We start from the raw sequence: 26,497 nt of genomic DNA, 5'->3' as shown, positions 1-26,497 counted from the left end.
AAAGAAAGAAAGAAAGAAAGAGAAAGAAAGAAAGAGAAAGGGAGGGAGGGAAAGAAAGAAAGAAAGAAAGAAGAAAGGAAGGAAGAAGAAAGGAAGGAAGAAAGAAAAGTTAAGTTGAAGGAGAGGAACAGAGGTGAAAAAAGAATGTGGGGGGAAAAGATACAGGAAGGGACAGAACCAGAAGAGAGGAGGGGAAGGAAAAGGATGGGAGAGTCAGGAGTTTTAATAGGTGTCAATAATGTTTTTGACTTGGTACAGTCAGGTATACAGGTGTGTGGACACTCAGAGGATAAGCAGAGACAGATAAAGAAGAGAAAAAGCAAAATGATATGGTACAGATGAACTGGTTTGCAGGACAGAAATAGAGACACAGATATAGAGCACAAACATGTGGACACCAAGGGGGGAAGGTGCCGGGGGTGCGTGTGTGATGAATTGGGAGATTGGGATTGACATATATACACTAATATGTATAAAATGGATAACTAATAAAAACCTGCTGTATAAAAAAAATAAATAAAATTCAAAATGATAGAGGCCCCTGCTGGGAGGAGAGGGAACAGACCCCACTTGTCTCTTGCTATGCAGACAATCCCCGCTCACACCTGATCCTCTGTTACCCAGTATTAGTCTGCTTATCCGTCACAAGACCATGTTGCCTCTGCGTGCAGCTGCTCAACAAGATGACCGGCACTTAAAAATCCCAGAGGGGACTGGTCCTTCTTTTGCAAAAGTCTGCTTCTCTCACTTTGCTCCCAAGTTGTCCACTGAAGACTCGCTGGGAAGCCCCAGAGACAGCTGAAGTTTGACATCACATCAGGAGGATTTACTCCAAGATTCTGTCCAATTCTGGGCGAGATTTTTAACCAGACCAAGAGGTCCCTTTCTGGAAAGAACATCGTGGTAATTGCTGACAGTCCCCTGTTCCACAGATGGAAGAGTTCAGAAATAACAGAATAATGAATAAGCAATCAGTCAATGCTTGGGTCTGCTTTTACTGTCCTTCTAATGGGATGTCTCAGAGTCTCCTGGGATTCCCTAAACTATAGCACTGTTCCCAGAGAGACCAAGAAACCAAGACTGAAGACATAATAACTCATAAGCAACACTCTGACTGGAATGGATGGCCATTCCAGAAGCGGTGACAAGTTGTCTTGTTGTCTTATCTTCTCTCTCCCCAAGATCCCCTGTGAAGGCTAGACATGAAAAGTTCCTGACCCGAGAACAGACTTGAGTTTGAATCCCAGGTCTGCCTATCCCTAGCTGTATGGCTTCAAGCCAATCACTTCACCAGCTGAGCCTCACTTTCCTCCTCTAAAATTAGGGTTAATAGTTCCCACCTCATATGATTTTTGTGAGGACTGGTGCTAATGTATGCAAATTGCCTGGCACGTAGTAGACTTTCAATAAATGATAGCTATTAGGATTATTATGATGGAGGGCATCTTTGGCGAGGATGCAAAGACCGGCAGCCTGGCAAATAAGGAGCCAGAGCCACAATTTGGAAACCACCACCAAAGCGTGCAGTAGCCCTAATTAGAATTCTCATTAAGTTCTGGTAATGAGAAATGAAACTTTTCAATCTCCCAAGATAAAACAGGAAGTGGGAGGATTTTTAAAAAGTGAAGAATAGGAACTTTCAATGGCATCTCATTTTTGTCTTCTTAATCTTAGGGAGTGTTAGGAGAAATTGAATGACACCCCTCTTCTGTGCTCACCTTTTGACCTAATGGGGGTGTTTCATAATACTCTTGTCGAAGGATAATTAGTGCCCCAGTGGATGTATTTCCCTGCCAGCTTGAGAACTGATGGGTCCTTGAAATAACTGAATACGTTACAGGAGGGAGCATGGCGTGGGCAGTGGGGTTTGGCCTGTAATTTTCTTTTCTGGTGGTGTCTTTGACTGATTTTGGTATCAGGGTGATGGTGGCTTTATAGAATGACTTTGGGAGTGTTCCCTTCTCTTCAATCTTTTGGAAGAGTTTGAGAAGGATCAGTATAAGTTCTTTGGATGTTTGGGAGAATTCCCTAGTGAAGCCATCCAGTCCTGGACTTCTGTTTGTAGGGAGTTGTTTTATTTTATTTTATTTTTTTGGAAGTATAGTTGATTTACAATGTTGTATTACTTTCTTTGGTACAGCAAAGTGATTCAGATATATATACATTCTTTTTTATATTCTTTTCCATTATGGTTTATCACAGGATATTGAATATAGTTCCAACAGGGAGGTTCTTTGTTTTTTTTTAAATTACAGATTCTATTTTACTTCTAGTGATCCGTCTGTTCAAATGATCTTTTTCTTCTTGATTCAGTTTTGGCAGGCTATATGTTTCTAGAAACTTGTTCATTTCTTCTAGGTTGTCCAGGTGGGCCTGGATGAGAGATTCAGGATTAAAGCTGTAATTGACAGAATGGCTCTAGAGAATGTTTTATATGAGGTTTGCCATGTGATATTGGTACAAAGTAGAAGCTTCCAGGTAGTTCTTTTAGGAAGTGATTCTAAGGAAAAGGAGGAGGGACTGGGAAGAGGAAACAGGAAAGGAGGAAGAGCCAACAGCAGAGGGCTTCATGGACCTGAAAACCACTGAGTAGGTAGGCCCCAGCCCACTAGGACCCCTGAGGAGCTGATAGAATGCACTCAGAATTGTCTGCCCAAGAGATGGAAGTGGGGAATAGGCACCACCAAGTCCCATCCCATTGGTCAAGGTTTGGCTCATGGGGTGTGAGCCCCTCACACCTCCAGCATCGCACATGCTTCAGAATGACTGGGCTGGTTCCTGACACTGACCTACCCGATGGAGGCAGGAAGTTGCTGGGACAGAACGTAAAAGCTATACAGCTTACCTGGGCCAGGTGCTCCCTGGGTAGACCTGGCTGGCTGCCATAGCCGCAGCTCAGGTAAAACCAACTGACCAAGAGGAAGTGAAGTGGGACTTAAGTGACATGGGATGAAGAAGGTGCAGTGAGGGGCTGAAGTGTTCACTTGAATATTCTCAGTCTGAAGTCCCTTTGCCTCTGAGAATAGAGAGGTGGGACCTTAGGGGTGATGCGACCCCATGAACAAAGGCCACCATCTTTGACTCTTAGAATTTTGCCATCTGCCATTTCAACAGTTCCCGACAGAAATCCTGCAGAATACAGGGTGGGGGGTGAAAAGTCCTATTGTGCACACAAGGAAAGATGCTCAGAGGCCTTCCACAACTACATTGGTGGACTTGGGGCAGAGCCAAGCCCAGGTGTGTAGAAGTGACTCTCCACTGTGGTCCATCAACTACCCACATAAGAATTCCTAGTGTGTTTCTTAAAATGCTGATGCCAGGGCCTCCAAACCTACTGAATTATGATATTTGAGTCTGAATACTGTCTTATACAAGTCATGAGAGTTTCGCTCTCCACCCAGAGCAGCTGCCCTGAACTTCACAATAAAATGGTACCTGGGTTCCAGCCAACAGAGTCTGTTTCCAGGGCCCTGAATCAAGATCTTTCTCAAGCCCAAAGCTACTCATCCTCCAGAATCCTGGGATGAAAAAAAAAGCTGCTTGTTATTATAGAAGCACCCCATGGGTGCCATTCCAAGACTGAGGCCCAATGTGGGCAGGAGTCAGAGATTTTCCAAAGCAGAAATCCTGGCCATGAGGACCAGAGCAGCCCTAAAAGATCACAGCCTCTATATCATGAGGATGACGAAAACAACATCCAAGATCACACAGCCAGTTTCAGTGCTAGAATTAAAACTATGAATTGCCTGATTCCTACACCACTGCACTTGGGAGGCCACCCATCTGCCAGCCAGCGGGGAAATAACCTCTTGTCCAGACCCTGCCCCCATCCCCAACCCCCATCCCCCCGCAAAGTAATGAGCCACATATTCGATTTGTCAGTCCCCAGGGCTGCCCACTCGGGGGTGCTAGTTTCACTCTCCTCCCCTCCCACCTTCCCCACGCCCAAGCTTTAACTGAAGCTTTGGATGGTTTTCTGTTATCTCCAAGTCACTTTCTGTCACACCTGAGGGTCTGTGTTGAATTGAATCTCCCAGAACTTCACAGACTCTGCAACCTTCAGAAGGGCCTTGGAAAATAACAGCAGGAACTTCACAGGGCAGAAGGTTGGCTATCGTCCAGTTGAAAGAAAAACTAGGTCTCTGTGGTAGGAGGATGCAAGACAGAAACGGAGAGAGAAAGTGAAGGAGGAAGGAAGTGGGGTGGAAGGAAGGAGAGAAGGGACAGCATCAAAAAATAAAACAGAGAGAGGGAGACAGAGAAAGAGAGAGGGAGAGCATACAAGGAAGGACAGAGTCCATAATGTGTATGTCGGCCTCCTCCACTCGGTGCCAAGATCTTGGGAGGCGGGACCTGTGTCTGATTCATTTCAGGGTACCAAGGCTTAGCCCTGAGCTGACATAGAGCAGCTGCTCAGTAGATACGTTGTCAAAGCAATCAGTAAACATAAAGACATCTCAGCCTAGAACAAGCCTACGGAAAGTGTATCATTATTCCTAGTTTATAAATGAGAAACTTTAAGTCAGAGAGGCCAAATCAGTGGCCCAAAGTCACAGAGGGTGTAAAAAGCTAGCCTGAGGTTCTCTCTTAAATCAGGCTGACCCCAAAGCTATGCCCCAATGCCCCCCATTAGCCAAGTTTGGACAGACAAATTCTCCATACTTCCTGTGTTTATAAACCAAGGAAAACTCATCTTACTTATTGGGGTTAGTTGGGCCAGGGCTAATGCCCTCCAGAAGTCAGAAAAGGGAGGTATGACCGACAGAGTTGGTGCTTCACCCAGATGCCCTCATAACCCCTTTCCTATTTCCATGCACCTCTCTTCTGGATTCTGTGTGCCTTTGATTCTAACTTCCAGCAACTGAGACCCTCTGTGGAGGCGTTCCCTGGGGCTCCTGGTACCACTTTCCCCTCACATGCAGTGAGCCAGAGTTCCTGAGGTTGCCATCCCTTTGGCTAATGATTGGCAGGTGTAAGAATGAAAGAATGAAAGCCCAGCTTCTGTGCTTGGGGTTGGTGCAAATTCTGAGGCACATACACACCAGCGTACACTCCATGGGACATTCTCTGAAATTGCATCCTTGTTTGGCTTCTTCCCCTGTGTCTAACTTCTACCATTCCCTTCCAGTTCCTCCTGGGATCCCCTTGTACCTTGAACATGAATCTTTGTCTTGGGATCTGTTTCTGGGGATCCTAACATAAACAAAAGGCAAAAACCAAGTTGGTTTCCAATGAGTAGGAATCAAAGATAAGCAAGTGCTTCCTATTAATAATAGCTCCAATTTTTTGAGCATCCACCATGATTGAATGTTTCACACAGCTTATCTCAGATGCCCAAATAACATTGCAAGGGAGTTCTGACTGTGTTCATTTTAGAGATGAGAAAACCTAGGCTCTGAAAAAGCTCAGTTATTTCCCCAAGGTCACATAGCTTGAGGTGTTAGGGAGGAAATATGAACCCAAGGCTATTTGACATCAAGGCTTTCCTCTATCCATGATGTCTCTCTATATACTTGCTTGTACTTGTACTTGCTTTTCCATTTGTCCATCTTCCATCTTCCTTTGTTTTTAAGGGGAAGTGATAGTGGCAGAAGGTATCCTTGTATCCTCAAGGCCTAGTATAACACTTGGCACATAGTAGGTGCTCTGTATTTGTTGAGTGAATATGAGGTGCTTTGAGAAGAACCAAACTCTCAGAAGTCTGTAAATTTTCCCCCCAATTTTGTTGACTTCAGTTTGAGAAAGTATTGTGTACCCATGAGGCAGATACCCGTAGCAAATAATGAGACCCAGGATAAAGGCTTTAAGACCTACATGGCGTTAACTTTTGGTACCCTAAATCTGGGGACCCCACTGACACCTAACTTGTAGAATTCTTATATATTCATCTCAACTGCCTTTGATAAGTGGACACTGAGGTACAAAAACAAAATTACGGCATCAAAAACTCCTAATTACCAGAAAATAAGGCACCTGCACATCACAAATTGCCTCTTTAGAATCTTCCCATTTTGTCCCTTTTAAGATGAAGACAATGTACTGTTCTATTTGGACGCTGAGATTTTTAAAAATGAACTGTCCTTTTATAATGTTTTAAAAAGAGGATTTATAAGATTTGAATCTAACTGAAACCTCTGAACTTGCAGAGAGGAAAATTTCAAGAGGATGTGACAAAATTATTTCTAGCAACCGTGACATTTCTTGATGTTAAATGCTTTCTTTGAACTGTACAACACAGCACAAGTTGGGATTTGGATTCTGACAAGAAAATAAGTGAGATACCAAGCTGACGATGTAGATATTCTTCTCCTACAAAGGTTTTTACCTCCATAACTGGATCCAGATAACTTAAGTTATACCAGTAACTTCAAAACAGGTAAGTGAGATGCTGGACATGGTGGAACCAGATACTATAAACTAGGTTTTGAAAGCCACACCAGCACTTGCTCTGTGACCTTAAGTAAGTCATTAAACTTCTCAGTTTCCTTATCTATGAAATGGAGTTACTAACACTTTCAGAGTTGCTGGGAGGATTAAAGATGAGGTATGTAAATTTCTTAACACAGAGTATAAGTTTAATTAAGCTGATGATGATGATGATGATGATGATAGTAACAGATGACATTTATTGAGCAAGGCTCTCAGTCCAACAATCCCAGAGGAACTGGGCTTACAAGCAGATCTTTCTCCTCTTGAGCCTTCGGATGAGACTTTAACCCTGGCTGACACCTTGATTGCAGGCTCACGGGATGTTGCTAAGCAGTGCTCAGATTCCTGACCCCTGACAATAAATGTGTGCTGTTTTTAAAGCTAAGTTTTGGAGTAATTACATAGTTATGCTGCAATACATAACTAATATGAAGCCAGGAGTTCACAACCGTTTTTACTACCATGGATCTCATTAATTATGACTTATCCCCTATAAACCTCTAGATCTGAAAAATTCTTTCTATCGAACAAACCACATTCATTGAGTAAAAATTTATTTTCTTTCCCATTTTTTCTTAAAATTCATCATAACTATATCTAATTAGGTGTGCAGTAAAATCAGTACCTTGATATGCTCATGACATCACCAACAGCCAAAGAATTGGAGGGAAAGGCACCAAACAAAGTTCAGATATGTCTTACCCAAAGCAAAGAAGAGTGATTTTCTTCTAATCCCTTCTGCAGGGCCTGAATGTGTGATGATTTCTGAATGAGGTCTTAAAATATTGAAAATAAATTACCAGTGAACGGTGCTCAGAGCTTTATCTAAATTGTCTTATTTCATTCTCATAACAGCCCTTCAATAGATGCTATTATTATGCCCACTTGGATTCAGACATGGATCCTTAAACTCCAGAGGTCCTACTCTTATCCAAAAGATTGCATGGCCTCTTAGAGAGGGAAAGTGACTTTTGCAAGGCATATAAAATTAAGGCATATTAAGTTAAAATTCCTAGTTTCCTGTCTGCTTGCCCCAGAAGCCTCTTCCAGTCCTGCTTTCTTTCCACCTCACTGACACTAAAGCATTCTGAAGGTCAAGTCTGTTTTTTTGGTGGACAGACTTGAAGGACATTAAGGACAGAAACATCAACTGAGGCAGCATCAGACCGAGTTCAAAGTCTCCAGGTCCATGACACATAGGAGGAATGGATATTGACCAGTGGATACTACCTGATCCAGAGTATATTTTTCCCCGGACTTAACTGTATCTTCTTGGAACAATTTTGGTATGCATTATGGTTTCCGATTATTTACCGCAAAGGAAGCAAGCACAGATATGGATCATACAAGAATGAAATGGATTGTTGTGATAGGGTTGGCTTGGATCATACAAATCTGGGTTTCAATTCCGACCCTGCTATTCACTACATGTAAAATCTTGGATGAGCCATTGCACCTCTCTGAGCCTCAGTTTTCCCCAACTCAAAAATGGGAATGATGCTTCTTCCTCAGAGCACTGATGAAAGGAGAAAATGAGGCAAGGCACATACAGTGCCTAACCTAGTACCTGGCACATAATAAAAACTCAATAATTAATATCAGAAGGAGTTGTTGCTATTATTATCATTATGATGATTATTATCTTTCGAGGCTGAGAGTGTCTGAATTGATAAGGAAAACTCATTTCAGTTTTTAGGTGATGAATGTATTTCTAATGGGATTGATTTTTTAAATAAAAGAAACTGAAAATTTATGGGACATTGAGGTCCTTGTAATTGGGATCTTCTAAGCACTGGGCTGGGGGCAGCTTATTTTGAATGGGAGGACGTGATTATTAACTGTTTCCAACATGCCTTTAAATAGTCCCCAGACAAGTCTGACAAGGGCTTCCTGAATCTCTGACATCTGCCCTTCTCCTTGGGGAGGGAAGGAGACCTGGAGACATCACTGGGATACACCCCAGTGTCTGACTGGCCTCATTCCAGGGAGTAGTGAGGACTTTTAATATAATTGCTAAAAAAAGAAGAACAATTATACACCGTGGCATGTGGTCAAGAGCTTGAGTTTGCATCGCAAAGATCTGGGTTTCAATCAGCCCTGGCACTGACTTGTGTTACTTTGTGCCAATTTAATCTCTCTGAGCCTCACTTTCCTCTGGGAGTGCTGGATAATGAAGTGCTATTCCCTAAGGTTATCATAAGGATTCGCTGAAATAATAATTATGATAACAAAAGCTAACTCTTAAGTGTTTACTAACAATCAATGTGTTTAATCGATTATTTTATTTCTCACAACAGCCAATAATAAAGATACTATTATTGTCCCTATTTTAAAAAGATGAGAAAATAGAAGTATGAAGAAACTAGGTAAGTAGCTCTAAGTCCTACGAATACATGAATGCTTAACCTAGACCTACAGACCATCAAGGAGATCCATGGATAGAATCCAGTGGGTTTGGGAGCTTGGATGGTACAAAATAACATCTTTATGTTCACTAGTCTCTAAATGAAATGTAGTATGTCCCGCAATTGGTGACGATGTCACCAATAGAAGCACAGATATTGTCGCATCAAATTGTAGTGGGAGCAGAGAGCTCAAAGAATTGTTTCTGCTCAGCACTACACTGAAACCTGTCATTAGGTCTTGTTCTTTAATGCATGTGTTAAAAATCACATATATTACTATATCACAAATGTGGATTTTAAAAATATTTTCATCACTGTATTTCAAGATAATAGGTTTGTTTTGTAATCCTATGCAGTTTATTCTATGCATTTAAAGTCAATATTTTGAGAAAGGATCCATAGGTTTTACCAGACCACCAAGGGGGTCCATGGCTCAAAAAAAGTTAAGAACCTCCAAGCTAGTCCATAGGTGTTAGAGCAATGGAAAACCCTTAGCATAAAGCCAGGTACAGAGCAAGTGTTCAGTGCACAAAAGCCATTACCCTAGTGATTATTACTACACCCAGCAAAATCCTGTTTATCCAGGAGCAAACTTTTGGAAGTGGGAAGGGAGTCAATCCTGTTGACGATACCAAATGGTACAGTGATGGGAGGGGGGCCACTCAATCACACAAGAGAGCAGGATTGGAGATTATCTATCCCAGCCTCCTCCTTCTTGGGGGAAGAAACAGAGTCCCAAAGAGGGCTATTTTCAGGGCCCAGGGCACATGGCAAATTAGTGTTGGAATCAATACCAGCAACCAGTTCTTCTAGAGTCAGTCCTCTGCCCACCAGAGGACACGACCTTTCGACATTGGACATGAAACTACAAGATGAAGATCCCTCTCTTTGGAAGCACACACCTTCATCTCATTTCCTTCTGCATCCCAAGGTCCACAGGAAGAGCTCACAGATATGGGATGCTCAGGGAATTGGCACCATGCAAACGCCTCTCGGGGGTGGTCCACGGCGAGGAGGCAGCATCTCTTACAAACACTGAATCCTGGGCCCGCATTCAGACCGCTGGAGCTGGGGGATCAGCATCTTTATCAAATTTCCCCTCTGACTCACAGGCTCATGCAAGTGAGAACAACTGTACAGTAGTTAAAGTATGAGCTCTGGAGTTCGAATCCCAGTTCTACCGCTTAACAGTTGAACCACTTTGGGCAAAATTACTCACGTTTTAGATACATCTCTCACCTCCAAAGCTAAACAGTGCCTACCTTGTACAGTTGTGTTGAACAAATGCGACCGTCACATCAAGTCTTCAACAGTGTTTGGCACATCGTGAGAGCTCTACAAAGATAAGGTGGTTGATAAGGTGGTGGTTGTTGCTGTCTATGACTTGTAACCAAGCAGACAGCTTCACTAATGGAAGAGTCTGTCACTGCCCCCCACCCCCCAAGAGGCATGAGTCTCTATCCTCCTGAAGCAGCCACAGGGCTGTGATGTGTGCTGCTCAGTAATTCCCCTGACCTGAACAGGTCCAGAGTACTGGAAAAGCATCCTCTGCCCTCCAGATGTCTCTGACGACCATGACTACGGCCCAGAGAGAGGGCAGTGGGGTCTGCTCTGGGAGACACCAAGTGACCCGCGACCATTGAAGGATCTCCAGATACCAGAGTGAGGACCCTCACTCTGACTGCAGTTTGTGGTCCGCTACCCCTAGTGACAACTTCTCCAAGTGTCCAGAGAGCGGAAGCTTCATTCCCAGGAAACCTCCGACATCCAGCTTTGAGCAGCCCCGTGACCCCCACCCCCATCCCTGTGTCTTTAGGACTTCGGTACACGACGGCTGACTTCCAATTAGTGCCAGGGCATGGGGTGAGAAGGGACAGTCCCCCTGCTTTGTTCTGGTTTCTCTCTTTGAAATCTCTCCACCCTAGCATCTCTGTGCTTGGGGCTTTCTTTGCCACCATGGAAACCCCTCTGTCCTTGCACATGATGGCCTGGGGCTGTCTAAACATGAACACTTCTTGAAAGCAATGCTCAAATGATGTCTGATGGGAGTTGCCGGGTAAACACCCCAGCTCCATGCCCACTTGGGTGGGATAATTCTCCCAGTTTCCCTGCAGCATTGAACTGTAGTCACTCATAGCGGTAGCTGACGTGATAAATCATCCTTTATTGGCTGGTTTTCTTCCCCTGTTTCACTTCCCCAACACCAACCAGTGTTCCCTTCATTTCTCAAATAAACTCCTTGCCCTCAAATTCTTCTCTCAGAACCCCTCCCTGGTGGAACCATATTAAGGCAGGTTTCGACCTGAGAATTCAAATTTAATGCTAACAGAAGGTGGGCAGGAAATAAAATTTAATAAACAGTGGAAGAATCCAATCTCCCATACTTTCCATATTTGTGTCTTTTACAAACCTGGTCACTGGTAAAAACAGAAGTGCAAATCTCAGCAAGAATCTTGACCATTAAGGTTAGATTTAGTTTTGATCAGGGAGACCGAGCCATATATATATATATATATATATATATATATATATATATATTTTTATTTCCCCCCGGTACGCGGGCCTCTCACTGTTGTGGCCTCTCCCATTGCGGAGCACAGGCTCCGGACGCGCAGGCTCAGCGGCCATGGCTCACGGGCCAAACCGCTCCGCGGCATGTGGTATCTCATGAACCAGGGCACGAACCCGTGTCCCCTGCATCGGCAGGCAGACTCTCAACCACTTCGCCACCAGGGAAGCCCCATGATATATATTTTAAGGCGGGAAGTGAATTAAGAGACATGACACAAGACTCTTACCAAGAACCTTTCCAACAAAAATGTCTCCTGGAAAATTTGTTGCTGTTAACTAAAATCTCCCTTTACCTGTAATGATTTCCCATACCCCCAGAATATTAAGGATTTAGCTTCCTATGCTAACACTGGTGTTCCCTGGTGAAAACTCAGATTAGGATGCAGGACCCTAGAAAGATACATGGTAACCCCAACAGCATCACATATAATCAGTTTTATTGCCAGGTAAGAAATTCATATTAATATAGTGAATACATATGTTTACAAAGAAACATTCTTAGAAAACAAACAAATGTTTTTTTTTTCTTCATTGTAGGAAGTATTATTGGTATCATAAACTCTGCAGTTGTTGACAAGTATTAACATGGGTTTACTTGCAGAACATATGGTTACTAAAATAGTCGCACATAAAATATGCTCCATTTACACACAAAAAAACTGGGGGGAGTTAGATGGAAATGCCAGGCGGAGCCCAAGGCCGACGGAGGCTGAGACGCTCTGGGAGGGCAAAGGGAAGTCAGACTCTGGTCCTGTTAGGTTGGAAGTTCGGGGGTAGCTAAAGGTAAGAAGAAGAGGCTACTGCCAGGGCAGGGGACGGGGAGGCGATAGTCTCCCTGCTTTGTTCTGGTTTCTCGCTTCTAAGTCTCCCCATTCTAGCTAAGAGGATCCTTGTTCAGACATGACAATCACAGTTCTACAGGTCATGATAATCTTTCAGTATCATGAGGTCTGTCCACCCTCCCTAGAAGAAGCCAGAGAATAAGCTTCCCTGTCCAAACTCCCTCCCTTCCCCCACTTCAGTTCAGCTCCCAAAGCCAATTGGAAGGTGACAAGGCTAAGTACTGTTCTTCTCGGGCTCTCACCACTGTTACTTCTTATGGACCAAGCTGCAACTTCACTGCCGAAATTATAGCTGCAGACCTCCAATTTACAAAATTCACTGGGTGCAGTTTACTCAGAAGAGAAGGAACATGACGAATCAATCCTGTAGATTCAGAGACCAAGAAAGGTCCTTCATCAGGGCTGGGATAAAGGTCAGATGGAGGGGCTTGAGGGAAAGGAGCAGAAAGGAGCTAAAAGGGAGACTAGAATGATAGAACTTTGGAGCTGGAGGGAACCTCACCAAACAAGCCAATCCAATATTTCCTGAAGTATGTGCTGTGCACCACTAGTGAACACAAGATGATTTTTAGTAGTACATGGATAGAGCACTAACTACCACCGAGTCACACAGGAAACGATTCCCTTTTCACTTTTGTCAGTCCATTTGATTACTTCAAAGAGAAAGTCTCCACTGGGTGCCTGTATATCTTTAACAATTCTTGAACGTCTGCTAATCTGTTTTTAATCAAGAAAAGGGGAGAGGGAGAGAGAAAAGAAGGAAGGGAAGAGAAAGAAAGGGAGCAAACGCCAGGCTCCAGGTTCAAACCCTTCTAGGGGTAATAGTCTGTAACTAGAACGTAACAATCACTGCACTGTTGCCTTTGTCCTTATTTTACACTTACCTTCTATTCAGGGTGACTGATATTGGTTTTCTGTTTGTGATACTGACAGATAGTTTTCCTTTCAAAAGTTAAATGTATTAAAAATGCATCAATTTAGGTACAAATATTGTGATAGGGACACACAAAGATGCCAAAAGTGTGTGGCAGGTACACAGATAACTAACATCAAGGAAACACTGACCAAGCCCACTAGTCTTTACTCCACAGTGGGGAGCACTGGGGTTTCAGCCAAGAGCCTGAGAAAGCGGAGGCACTAAATCTCCCAGCCCTGCCTCATCCAGCACAGAGCCTCATTATTCGCCGGGATCTGACAGAGGGTCTTCTGGGCACGATTTTTCTTTTCTTTCTTTCTTTCTTTCTTTTTTTTTTTTTAATGGGCAGAGGTTTTGCTATTTCAAAAAGCCTGAAAAGCTTGATCTCGCCCCAATTCCCCATGCTTCAAGTGCAAGACTAAAGCCCAGAGAGATAAAATGCACTGCCAATGTCCCCAGATCAGCTGGGAGTAAAAAAGAGAATAAACAGCTGTTTGCCCCGATCCCATGATGTCAGAGAGATGGGGAAGCAGAACGCTGATGTCCAGCATTCCAGGAAGGGTCTTGTTCAGACCACGTTCACTTTCTGACATCAGAAGAGCTGGGGGTCTCTCCAACGTTCCTGTTAATTAGCTAAGCCATTTAAGGGACTGGCTGAAAACTTCTCACCTTAAATGAAAATCTCTTCTCCGTCAACCTCTCTCTTTGGGCTTCCACTAAACAAATCAAACTATTAGGAAAACTGTCTTTATTGGGACACCCATTAGCTATGAGAACCCATCTGAACAACAACCCCGGGGGTATCGTGGATGGGAAATGAACGCATTGCAGTATCTGGGCAAGTGGTTTGGAGGGAACGTTTGTCTATCTATCTATCCTGGGAATGATGGGACCAGGAATGCTTGGGTCCCACGCTAGGTTCGGGGAGCTCGGGGTGGGACTCGGGGAGTTTGGACAGTGTGCGGGGGAGGGAGGTCTTGGTCTTTGCCAGTTGCAGCATTCCCCCTCAGAGTGTGGGATCGGGTGGGCTCACCAACAAACAGAGGATGGAAACACCTTCTACTACTGCAGAAAGACAGGAGGGAGGAAGGCTAAAAGAACACAGGTTGCACTTGGGAAACAAGACTGTCATTCAACAGTGACACATTGAAGGCACCACCCACGCTTATGACATTTTCAGTCCAAAGCAGTTGAAATTCGGCAGCGGCGGCAGCAACAGGCTGAAGGGGAAGGGAGTCGGGGACAGACAGTTAATAGAGGACTGGTTTCTGTCTCTGTTTCTTGTCTCGGAGGCGGGGGGGGACAACACCAGAAATCAGAGGCTCTGGGTCCCCTTCTCACCTCTTGTCGACATTTCAACTGTGAATTTTGTTTGTTTGTTCTTGACGACGTTGTTGGTTTCCTAAGTCTTGAAGATGATGGACAAAAGTTACTTAGCTGTTCTTGTCTGTTTTGTAGTGGGATTCTATTTTATTTTCGTTTTTTAAAAAATAGTTATTTAAGACTCTGTGGACCCTCTCCCTGCCATAAAAGCCTACCCCTCCCATCTCCACAGTCTTTATGGGAGTTGTCTAAAAAAGTTCTTTCTTTCGCATCAGTGTCGGTGGGCTCAGGGTCTATTTTTTGTGAGTTTGAGTGTGTGTTGTTTTTGCTTCCAACCTTGATGATATGAGAAGTACTATAAACAGCATGGTGGGGGGGGGGGTCCAGTTACTGTCTTACGCTCATCACAATATTATGTCCACGTCACTACTTCCTGGGATTAGAAAATGCTTACCAAGTGCACCAGCGACCCCCCTCTTTTCCACTCCCCTTTCCATCCTTTCTGGCTCTTTCACCCAGAAACAGACAATGCCTGGTCAATGGTATATGTGCTCAAATGGACAATTTCTCTAAATTGTGCTACTTTTTTTTTTTTTTTTCATCATGGAAACTTTTCAGTTTCAAGTCAGGAGGAAAAGAAAAACCAGCCCCACGGTTTAGGCATGTGAGTTGGCCACCTGGACCCCGAAGTCGAAAGGGGGCGCCTCAGTTTCCCCTTGGCCGTATTGCTGACCGTCCACGTTCCGGTCTTGCTCAGCTGCCCACCGACACGTGTGAGGCGTGACGCAGGAAAAGCGTGATTCCATGTGTCACCAGCAGTTTTGTCGCCGGTCGGCGTGGAGGGTGAACGTGTGGGTGGGTGTGCGGGCGGGGGACAGGGAGGGTGTGTGCTGGGGTATTTTTTGCCTCTCTCAGTTGAGTGTGGTCTCCAGGATGTCCCCCCTGCAGCGACAGCTCAGACAGTCACTTCCGTTTTGCTGTTGGTGATGAAGTATGGCTGCGGGGGTGGGTAGTGCTGGGTGCGAGTTCCCAAGGGGTCGCTGGAGCCGGACTCAGCCGTGCCCAGCTTGCCCTTGTTCCCGTAAGCTTGCTGCCGCCGAAGAGACTGATCCTTGGGGTCCCAGCTCTTAAAGTTGGCGGTGGAGTTGTAGGCCAGGGGGTGGGAGGGCGTCTTGCTGGTGCGGGACTTCTGTCCGTTCTGCTTGGCGGGGCCATGCTCAGGACTGAAGGCCCGCGGCTCATCCTCCACTCTTACGGGATGCAGAGGCAAGTTCCCCTTGGCGGCCAGCTCGGCCAGGTGCCGTCGCTTGGAGTAGAAGTCATCATTTACCTTGTCGGCTGTACGATGGGACAGGTAGGTGGACGAAGGGAGGAGGAGAGAGCAGAGAGAGGGAGAGAGAGAGGAGAGAGAGAAAGACAGTTAGGGATTGGCAGGTCAACCCAAGAACAGCATCTCAGTGGGCCAACAGAGTCCAAACGAGACACACACTAGAAACTCCACCCGGAGCAGACAGAAGGAAGGAGGACAGGGTCATGTGTTTTCCACCAACAAGAGGAGGACCAAGAAGGCGAGGGCATCCCCAAGGGAATCTCTAGCTCCCCCCAAATCCTTCTTTTCCCTCACAATCGCACCTAGCACTCTGCCACCCTTGCCCTTCTTATAAAACGCAAGTGTTGTTCTTTCTTCATGATGAAAATGATGCTTCTCTTTAGAGAAAATATCGAATACATTGAGAAATATTCGTATCTATCAGCTACCGCCCAAGACAGTCGATATCAATACTTGGGTGTATTCTCTCCTGGTTTTCTCAATAAAGAGTTTCATTTGGAATTTGTGTTAGTGCTTTTGTTTTTGCTTTTATCAGTTAAGCAGACCTGGGTTCAAAACCCACTTCTGCCACCTACTAGCTGTGTAACTTTGGTAAATAACTTTTATTACCATCAGTTTCTGCATCAGGAAAGTGGTTACAATAAAAAAGATATTTCATAGGGTTGTTTAGAGGGTTAAGTGATGACATACGTAATGTGCTTAGATATTAGCCACCACCATTATCGTCATCATTATAAATAACTGTAATTTCTCATGTAACATTCTAGCAAGCATTTCTTCATGTTGCTATAAATCACTAGCAAACAGCATTCTAATACCTACGTAATATTTCAGTGAGCAGAACTATGAAAATTAATCTTTCATCCTATGGATGAGCATTCAAGCTGTGCCAATATTTTGCTAATATAAATCAATCTGAAATGAGAATTTTCTAGACTAAAGCTCTCTTAGTATTTAGGATTTTGAATGTAAAATAATTCTTAAAATATTTTTTAATCTATATCAGAGGGTGGAAAACTATAGCCCATGGATAGATCTAGCTGCCACCCATTTTCTTTTCTTTTTTTTTTAACATCTTTATTTGAGTATAACTGTTTTACAATAGTGTGTTAGTTTCTCCTTTACAACAAAGTGAATCAGTTATACATATACATATGTTCCCATATCTCTTCCCTCTTGCGTCACCCTCTCTCCCACCCTCCCTATCCCACCCCTCTAGGTGGTCACAAAGCACAGAGGTGAACTCCCTGTGCTATGCAGCAGCTTCCCACTAGCTATCTAATTTACATATGGTAGTGTGTATATGTCCCTGCCACTCTCTCACATTGTCACAGCTTACCCTTCCCCCTCCCCATATCCTCAAGTCCATGCTCTAGTAGGTCTGTGTTTTATTCCCGTCCTACCACTAATCTCTTCATGACATTTTTTTTTCCTTAGATTCCATATATATGTGTTAGCATACGGTATTTGTTTTTCTCCTTCTGACTTACTTCACTCTGTATGACAGACTCCAGGTCTATCCACCTGATTACAAATAACTCAGCTTCATTTCTTTTTATGGCTGAGTAATATTCCATTGTATATATGTGCCACATCTTCTTTATCCATTCATCTGTTGGTGAACACTTAGGTTGCTTCCATGTCCTGGCTATTGTAAATAGAGCTGCAAGGAACATTTTGGTACATGACTCTTTTTGAATTATGGTTTTCTCAGGGTATATGCCTAGTAGTGGGATTGCGGGGTCATATGGTAGTTCTATTTGTAGTTTTTTAAGGAACCTCCATACTGTTCTCCATAGTGGCTGTATCAATTTACATTCCCACCAGCAGTGCAAGAGGGTTCCCTTTTCTCCACACCCTCTCCAGCATTTATTGTTTCTAGAGTTTTTGATGATGGCCAATCTGACCGGTGTGAGATGATATCTCACTGTAGTTTTGATTTGCATTTCTCTAATGATTAACGATGTTGAGCATTCTTTCATGTGTTTGTTGGCAATCTGTATATCTTCTTTGGAGAAATGTCTATTTAGTTCTTCTGCCCATTTTTGGATTGGGTTGTTTGTTTTTTTGTTATTGAGCTGACTGAGTTGCTTATAAATTTTGGATATTAATCCTTTGTCAGTTGCTCCATTTGCAAATATTTTCTCCCATTCTGAGGGTTGTCTTTTGGTCTTGTTTATGGTATCCTTTGCTGTGCAAAAGCTTTTAAGTTTCATTAGATCCCATTTGTTTATTTTTGTTTTTATTTCCATTTCTCTAGGAGATGGGTCAAAAAGGATCTTGCTGTGATTTATGTCATAGAGTGTTCTGCCTATGTTTTCCTCTAAGAGTTTTATAGTGTCTGGCCTTACATTTAGGTCTTTAACCCATTTTGAGTTTATTTTTGTGTGTGGTGCTAGGGAGTGTTCTAATTTCATACTTTTACAGGTAGCTGTCCAGTTTTCCCAGCACCACTTATTGAAGAGGCTGTCTTTTCTCCACTGTATATCCTTCCCTCACCCATTTTCATGAATAAAGTTTTACCGGAATGCTGCCATGCCCATTCCTTTACCTACTGTCTGCAGAGGAACAGCAGATTTGAGTGCTTGTGACAGAGACTGCATGGCCCACATAGCCTGAAATATTTACTATCCAGCCCTGAAATAAATGATCTGAAGTGGAATTACTTGGCCAAAGGCTGTAAACATTATTAAGGCCCTTTATACATATTGACAACAATGCTACAAAAGAATTACACCAATTTCCGCTTCATTCACCAAACTCTAAAACACTGAGTGATTCCTTTCTTTCTCTCATTCTTGTTTTCTTTTCTCTCTCTCTCCTTCCCTCCCTTCCTTCCTTTCTTTCTTTCCTGCCTTCTTTCTCAATTTATTTGATAACTTTCTGAGTCTTTATTTTATTTTCTCTCACAATTCTTTTATTATAAGATCCTCTATACTTTTAAAATTAATGTCTTAGCAATAAACTCTTGAAGATATGTCTCTCAGGAGTCCAGAAATATGTGCTGCTCTTTAATCCGTACTTCTAGCATCCCATACTATTACGTGTGTGAAATTATGTACATTCATGGAGGTGACTGCCTTTCCATGTTTCTTTTCTCATTTGATCCTTTCAACCACAAGAGGTGGGAAAGACAGGGATTATGACCTCTGCTTGACAGATGCGGAAACTGTCAAGCTAAGGAACAAGAAATCATTTAATTGAGGTTACCCACAGATAGCGGCGGAGCCAAGGTAGAACCTAACTCCTTTAGACATTATTTGATGCTTTTGAAAGGCCGTAGAGGGAAAGCTCTGTTTGCCCCGCCTTGCCCCTTCTGCATCTGTGGCAGACATCACTCATTGATCACAGAACTCTTTCCTAGCTAGCATGGCCTTTGCTTAGATTCCTCAACACAGCACCCCCGGAAGCCACATGTTAACCTTCCAGGCTTAATACAGTTTACGTTGGGTTTCTGTCCATGTTTAATGTAAACAACCCTGAGTAATGCAATCTTTCAAGAGAATGTCCCCCCTTCCTTGAATCCGAGAGCTGTCTGAAGATACAGAATATCAATGCCAAAAGGAACTGTGGAATAGCTACCGACATGGGAAGAGCACACATTCCTGAAATATCATGCACTCCTTAAGGGGGCATGATATTGTTGGTATTAGAATCGCATCTTTCTGTCTTCCAGGTTTCCAATGCCATGATGTTTCAACAGAAGGATGCTCTGACAGCCCTCCTTGGACTTCAAAATTCATGTATCCAGTTACCTCCAGGACAGAGTCACTGGCATCTCCCACTCAAGGTGGCCAAGACTGAACCCATCAACATCATTCACATCTGTTCTCCAGGCTCTTCCTTCTCTCATGAGTGGGAACACCAACTCTCTAGTTACTCAAGCTAGAAACACAGGAGCAGGTGCCGATGTCACCCTCCTCTTCTCCTCAGCACAACTGCTAACCCACAGGTCCTTCCCATGGTACCTACCAAATGCTTCTCTAACCTATGCTATGCCTCCTCCTTGCTTTAAATGCTGCTCTACTTCTGCCACCAAACTGGCTCCCGTGCCTGGAGTCTCACCTCCTCCAGGCCACTGTCCACACTACAGCCAAAGGCATATTTCCTTTTTTGTTTTGTTTTGTTTTGTTATGTTTTGTTTGGCCGCACTGTTTAGCTTGCGGGGTCTTACTTCCCCAAACAAAGATCAAACCCGTGCCCCCTGCAGTGGAAGCTCAGAGTCTTAACCACTGGACTGCCAGGGAAGTCCCCCAAAGGCATATTTCTAAAACTGACCATGTTACCATTTACCAAAACCTCTCCCAGCAATTTTTCTCAGTCATTTAGTCATACATCAAGTAGGCATGGGCCAGGTGATAGACACTGTAAATATAAGGACATTGGGAGAATCAGAAACAGACAAGGTCCCTGTCCTCGTGGGGTGGACATTCTATGAGGGAAGGACAGAATGTGACCAGATAATCCCACAAATTACATAAAAGTAGAAATATAGTAATGCTATAAAGAACTATCCAGTCTTATGGGTATTAATAATGAGGTCTCTGAGCTGGAGGAGAACCAGAGGATGGAGCTGACGTGTCTCACCCCTTCATTTACATCAGATGCTCTGTTATTCATCTTTCAAGGTTAAGCTAAGGTGATGCTTTCTGATTCCCTGGCTCCCTTAGCAACCTCTGCGCTATCATAGTCCTGACTGCTCTTTCCTAGTTTTCCATTTTCACATCTATTTGCTCTCACTAAACTGCTTTCAGTCTCCTACTGAAAGTCTCACCCACCCTCATTATGTTCCCGGGCACGATCCAGAACCATTTATTCCCAAATTTCTCTTTCCAGACAATGGAAGAGTCTAAGGGAAGCTCAGAGCAGGGGATGCATTGGAAGGTTCCCGTTTCTGACAAACTGAGGAAATTGATTATGAAACAGGTGCCCCAACAGCTGGGATAGGTGATGTCCTCTCAAAAAGTTCTAAAGAAAAATAGTCACAGGGGCATTCAATTCTTGCCCTATCAGTGCAGGTATGGGAAGCAGCCCCCCATTAGAAGGAATCATGGAGTTGCCTGTGGAGAACCTACAATACATCCTCCTCCACACCCAACCCTGAATTTGTCTCTTGGTGAACCTGGCACTGGGAAACCCCTGAGCATAGAGAGTGTTTGGTATATGGGGTAAGGGTGGGACAGAAAAATCTGTAGGCTTTGGAATCAGACAGACCTGAGTCTATGAGACCTTGGGAATGTCAAACTCCTATTATCTCTATTTCTTTTGGTGTAAAATGAGGATAATATAACTACTCTGAGGTTTATTGTTAAGAATAAATTATACGAGACATATAAGCTATATAACACAATTCTGAAAGAGAGTAACTAGTCACTACATATATTTTGTCTGTCTTCTGGCTTATGAAAGAGGCACTGGATTAAATCCAACAGACATTTACTGAGCACTCTGTCAGATATCCAGCTAAGCACAAAGGAAGCACTCATCCAAACTAACCACCCTTCCTTCCTTTCTTCCTTCCCTCTTTGCTTCCCTCCAGCTGCCATGGGTATTGAGTGCCTAGCTGTCCCTATGAGACGACACAAGAAGGGGCCTTGATCCGTTTGGGATGAGGTGCCGGTTAGGGAAGACATCCTTGAGGATGCTCTCCTAGTTGGAATCTGAAAGTGAAGAGTAACAGAAACAGCATCCAGGTGAGCGCACATGGGGGGTATTGCAAAAATAGCTGTAATACTTTGCAATTCCTTCCATCGAGAGGTGTAGTCTATTTCCCTACCCTATGAATATGGCCTGACCTTGTGATTGGCTTTGACCAGTAGACTGTAGCAGAAATTATGTCACGCACATCCCAAGCCTGGGCTTTTAGAAGTTCTACAGCTTCTGCTATCAGATCTTGGAACCCTGCCTCCATATGAAAAAGGAAGCCCAGGTTAGCCTCCTGAAGGTTGAGAAACATGCAGTCCAGTTGCCCATGTTCACCACAGCCAACAGCAGCCTGCTACCTGCCAGATACCCAGTGAGGCCATCCTAGACCGTACAGCCATTAGCCCACCCGCCAGCTCATCACAGACACTGAGTAAGCCTGGCCAAGAGCAGCCAAGCCAGCCCAAATCAGAACTTGCCAGCTGATCCAGAACCACAAGCCCAGTAAACAGTTGCTATGTTAAGCCACTAAGTTTTGGGGTAATTTGTTACGTAGCAATAGATAACTGATACAGAACAACATTTGCAAAAGCCCTGAGGTGGGAAGTAGCATGGTAGCTTCAAAAACTGAAAGGATATGTATGTAATAAAGTGAAGAAAACAAGGGGTCATCAGATCATCTAATGTCCTGTATGCAGGATTATATCGTTCACATCTATTTGTTTGTCTATCCCCCCTCCATATGACTCAGAGGTGTTTTCAACAAGTGCAGAGCAGGTACAGACTTGCTGCATGGGGCATGAAACCATCCTTCAAAGAGTTATTTTCAAGATCATTTCAACAAGGATGTGGTTGGTGGTTAGGTGGATGAACTGTTCCCATAACCAGGAAATGCAATTTTTGTGAAATCCTCTTTTTCATCCCCTCTGATTTAGATACTGAGGATGGGAAAGAAATACTTACCTGGCCACTCTCGGCATTGTGCACCGTGGTCCCTGTCTTAGTATATTAAAAGGCGGCTTGTGAAGGAAATCAGAGATTCATTGAGCAGCCTTCTAAGCCCTATTAATAAATGCATTAACCTAATCAACCCAGGTACCTCGTGGGCAGGTGGTTAACAAGCCAACCAGGTAACAGATGTGTGAGGCTTTCAACAACACTGGTCCTCTCCGTTTTGATTTTTCTTCATTTAGAAAGAGGAAGAAAGAATGAAAAAGGTGCTTTCCTTCCAATCAGCCTAAGTGCCTTGAAGGAACCAAGGCTTCAAAATTAAACTGTACCTTCCTCCATCTGTCTCTCTCTCTTAATTAGCAGCAGACACTTGTACAGGTGCCGGGTGGGATGGAGCTTCGCCTCCATGGAAATGGAGAGTCAAGGTAATAACCAGTTTTCAAAACAAGCTACACATCTGAGGGTCTTGGCAGGTGGCCTCCCACCTAACTGCTTTCCTTGGGCCAAGGACATCTTAAGGAGGGGTTCCTACCACTCATTCTCCCTTGGTGATCATCTTGGGTCTCAGGTGATGGATTTCACCTGGTAAGCAAGGTCCTACCCTAAGCTTTCAACAATTCCCAATGTGTCCCTACCTTTGGTCCAAGAATATAAAGAAATGGAGCGATTAATCTTCCCATCACACTTAAGAATCAAATCCAAATGATTTGCTGTGACCCCGAAGGTCAGCAGGCCTGGTCTCTGGCTGTTGCGTGCCCACCCTCATCTCTCCCACGCTTATTATGACCCATCACACAGTGTACTAGTTTCCTAGGGCTGCCATAGCAAATTACCACAAACTGGGCAACTTAAAACAACAGAAATTTATTCTTTCCCAGTTCTGGAGGCCAGAAGTCTGAAATCAAGGTGTCGGTAGGTCTGTGTTCCTTCTGCAGACTCTAGTGAAGTATCCTTCCTTGCCTCTTCCAGCTTCTGGGGGTTGCAGTAATCCTGGCATTCCTTGCCTGTAGCTGCATCTCCAATCTCTGCCTCTGAATTCCCATGACCCTCCTCTTTGTGTGTGTCTATGTGTCCAAACTTCCCTCTTCTTATACAGACACCAGTCATTGGATTAGGACCCACATTAATCCAGATGACCTCATTTTAACTTAGTTACATCTGCAAAGACCCTATTTTCAAGTGTGAGCACATTCTGAGGTTCTGAGTAGATTTGGGTCGGGGTGGGGGGGCGGGTGCTATTCAATCCAGCATACACACACAGGATTCCTTTCTATTCCTGAACACACCAAGCTTTTCACCATCTCAGAGCCACTGGACCGTCCCTGTTGTTCTCACTGCCAAAACACCCTTCTTTTTGGATCTTTCTTGTCATTTGGCTCTCTGATCAAAGGTCACTCAGAAAATTCCTCCTGATGACCCAGTGAAAACACCCCCGCTGCTCTCATCACCTTTCCCATTTTAATATGTTCTTAGCCTGCACATATGAAATTATCTTTCTTAGTTATTTGTGTATTGTCTGTCTCCTTTGATTGGAATATAGGCTCCAATTAGGTTAAACATCATATCTGCTCTGCTCATCACTGTATCCCCAACATCTAGCCCAGTACCTGGCACATAGTAGGATACAATAATAAACATTTGGTAAGGGAAGAAAAGCACCAGAGACAGTTTGATTCCAATGACATTCTCTCAAATATTAGAAATGGGCAAGATGCTTCATCTGCTGATCTCTGATGGCTAATTTTATATGTCAACTTGACTGGCCCAGAGGGTGTCCAGATTAAACATTATTTCTGGGTCTGGACGAGATTAGCATTTGCACCAGTGGACTCAGTAAAGTACACCATCCTCTCCAATGTAGAGGGGCACCAACCTAATTTGTGAAGGGACTGAATACCACAAAAAGCAGAGGGAGAGAGGATGCATGCCCTTCCTGCCTGGCCTGCCTGAGCTGGGACATTAGTCTCCTCCTGCCCTTGACCTGGGATTTACAACATTGGCTCCTTTGGTTCTCAGGCCTTCAGACTGGGACTGGAAATACAGACTGGGTTTCTAGCTTGCAGACAGTAGATTATGGGACTTCTCAGCCTCCATAATTGTGTGATTCAATTGCTTGCAATAATTCTCCATATATACATATATTCCATATATACACATTTGTACATATATATCCTATATAATATATCCTACATATATAATATGCATATATATATATAAAATATATACATTAAATATATCCTACGTACCTATCACACAGATGTAATCAAGGTAAAATGAGGTCATACTGGATTAATGTGGATCCTAATCCAACGACTGGTGTCCTTATAAGAATAAAGAAATTTGGACACATAGACACACACACAGAGGACGGCCATGTGAAATCAGAGGCAGAGACTGGAGTGATACAGCTACGTAAGGCAAAGTATGCCAAGGATTGCCACACCCACACACAAATATCCAGCTGGTTCTGTTTCGCTAACTAATACATCGTCCACACTGCAGAAGGCTATGTGACCTGTGCTTTACAGGGATAGAAGGACTGGAGCTTCTGGGGCAGGAGAGCCAGGCTACTGCCCAGCTCCAAACCCCTGGCTGAAAACTTGCAGAGGCATGGATGTCCTCTAGCAGCCATAGCTCAGGGGAGGTAGAATGGAGTCAGGCGCAGGGGGCAGGGATTGGTTAAAGAGACCGCTTGGATCCAGCAGCAGTCTGTGCTGACACGCCCCCTTCCCAGCTCACCCAGTGTAACCTGAGTAAGAGCTCACCTTTATTAAGTGCGTGCTCTGCTCCAGGCACCCAGCTAAGGAATGGACATTTGTTACCCCCTTTAATCCTCTCAGTAGCCTAATGAGGTAGGTGCTATTATTGGTCTCATTTTATAAATGGGGAAACTGAAGCAAGAGAGCTTTGGCGACTTGTCCAAGTGACAGTGCTGGGAACTGAACCCTTGACACCTGGCTGAATTCCAAGTATCCTGAAATTTACGAATCTGGGACAACACTCACCATCTATTTAACCATCTGCCTGCCTTATAGAAGAAACTCTTGTTTCCTTAACAAGTTTCTCTCGGCAGGAAAGCGTTCCCCCTAAACTAAAGAAGGTGGAGGACAGAGTGAGAATTATAAAGAGAAAACACTTTTCTTGATTCCTCCTCTCAAAACATCAGGGATTGAGATATACATGTAAATCTTATTCACAAGAGGAGACATCAAAATGTCACAACTGGAAATTTCATGAAGTCTCAAATTCCCCCTGGAGGCAATATACGTTTACCTTTTTCTTCCTTAAAGTGGGGCAAGAGAAGGGAGCTGGGGTGTCATGAGAGGCTCTCCCTGCCGGGCTCTCAGCACTCAGTTGGCTACTGCATTACAAGAGTATGGGTCTTGCATCCTCTGAGATGCACTGGCATTGGCGGGAGTGCTGGCCAGTCAGCAACAAGAAGTGGCTTCCTGTTAAAGAACTGGGTTGGATAAGGTGCTATATGCTTCTCTTAGAACTGGAAGGAGCCTGAAACTTCGTCACCACTCCAGCCAGGCACCATCCAGGTGCTTTACAGGTATCATCTCATTTAGTTGGCTCCCCACCCCAAGCCAATGAGGTAGGTGTGGTTGCCTGGTCTCTTCACACTATGTCACGCCGACTCCCTCCATGACAATGTAGGGGGTTCCCATTTTGAGATATTCACGAGTATTCTCTTCCCTGTGCTCCACTCTCCCCTCCCCACCACTCAGAGAGCAGCGATCACTTTCGATGATGACAAAGTATTCCAAGAGTTGCTCCTGAATCCTACACTGAGCTCTTGACAGCCATAGTAGAGCCTTGGAAGGCAAGACGTCAGCAATAAGATCTGAGAGTGCTGAGAGAAAGAAGGATTAGTGAAGCTGAGAGTGTGAAGGATTCAGTGCAACTTGTTTATTCAGCAGATAGCAGAGTTTGGAAGAATTCTGTGACTGTAAAATCTTCTTTAGGATATGGTAGAAAGAGCATGAACTTGAAAAACAGATGGACCTGAGTTAAAGTCCCAACTCTTCCACTTATAAGCTGGAGACCTTAAGCAAGTTACCTAAGTTCTCTAAGCTTCCCCAAT

At 44.0% G+C, this 26,497-nt stretch overlaps 1 protein-coding gene across 2 annotated transcripts in view; it reads right to left on the bottom strand.

Annotated features, from left to right (window-relative positions):
* Positions 1–11,908: 11,908 nt before the first annotated feature.
* The window catches only part of SHISA9 (shisa family member 9), a 301,839-nt gene continuing 287,250 nt past the window's right edge, over positions 11,909–26,497 (bottom strand). For both annotated transcript variants that reach the window (XM_067012533.1, XM_059038681.2), the window contains one exon: positions 11,909–15,824. In XM_067012533.1, coding sequence (XP_066868634.1) covers positions 15,442–15,824 — 383 coding nt within the window. In that variant the 3' untranslated portion in view covers positions 11,909–15,441. The remainder of the gene's footprint in view (positions 15,825–26,497) is intronic.

The sequence above is a fragment of the Kogia breviceps genome, chromosome 14, assembly GCF_026419965.1.
Source record: "Kogia breviceps isolate mKogBre1 chromosome 14, mKogBre1 haplotype 1, whole genome shotgun sequence".
Classification (NCBI taxonomy): Eukaryota; Metazoa; Chordata; class Mammalia; order Artiodactyla; family Physeteridae; genus Kogia; species Kogia breviceps.
The sequence above is the reverse complement of the archived record's forward strand: the minus strand, read 5'-3'. Positions and strand labels throughout refer to the sequence as shown.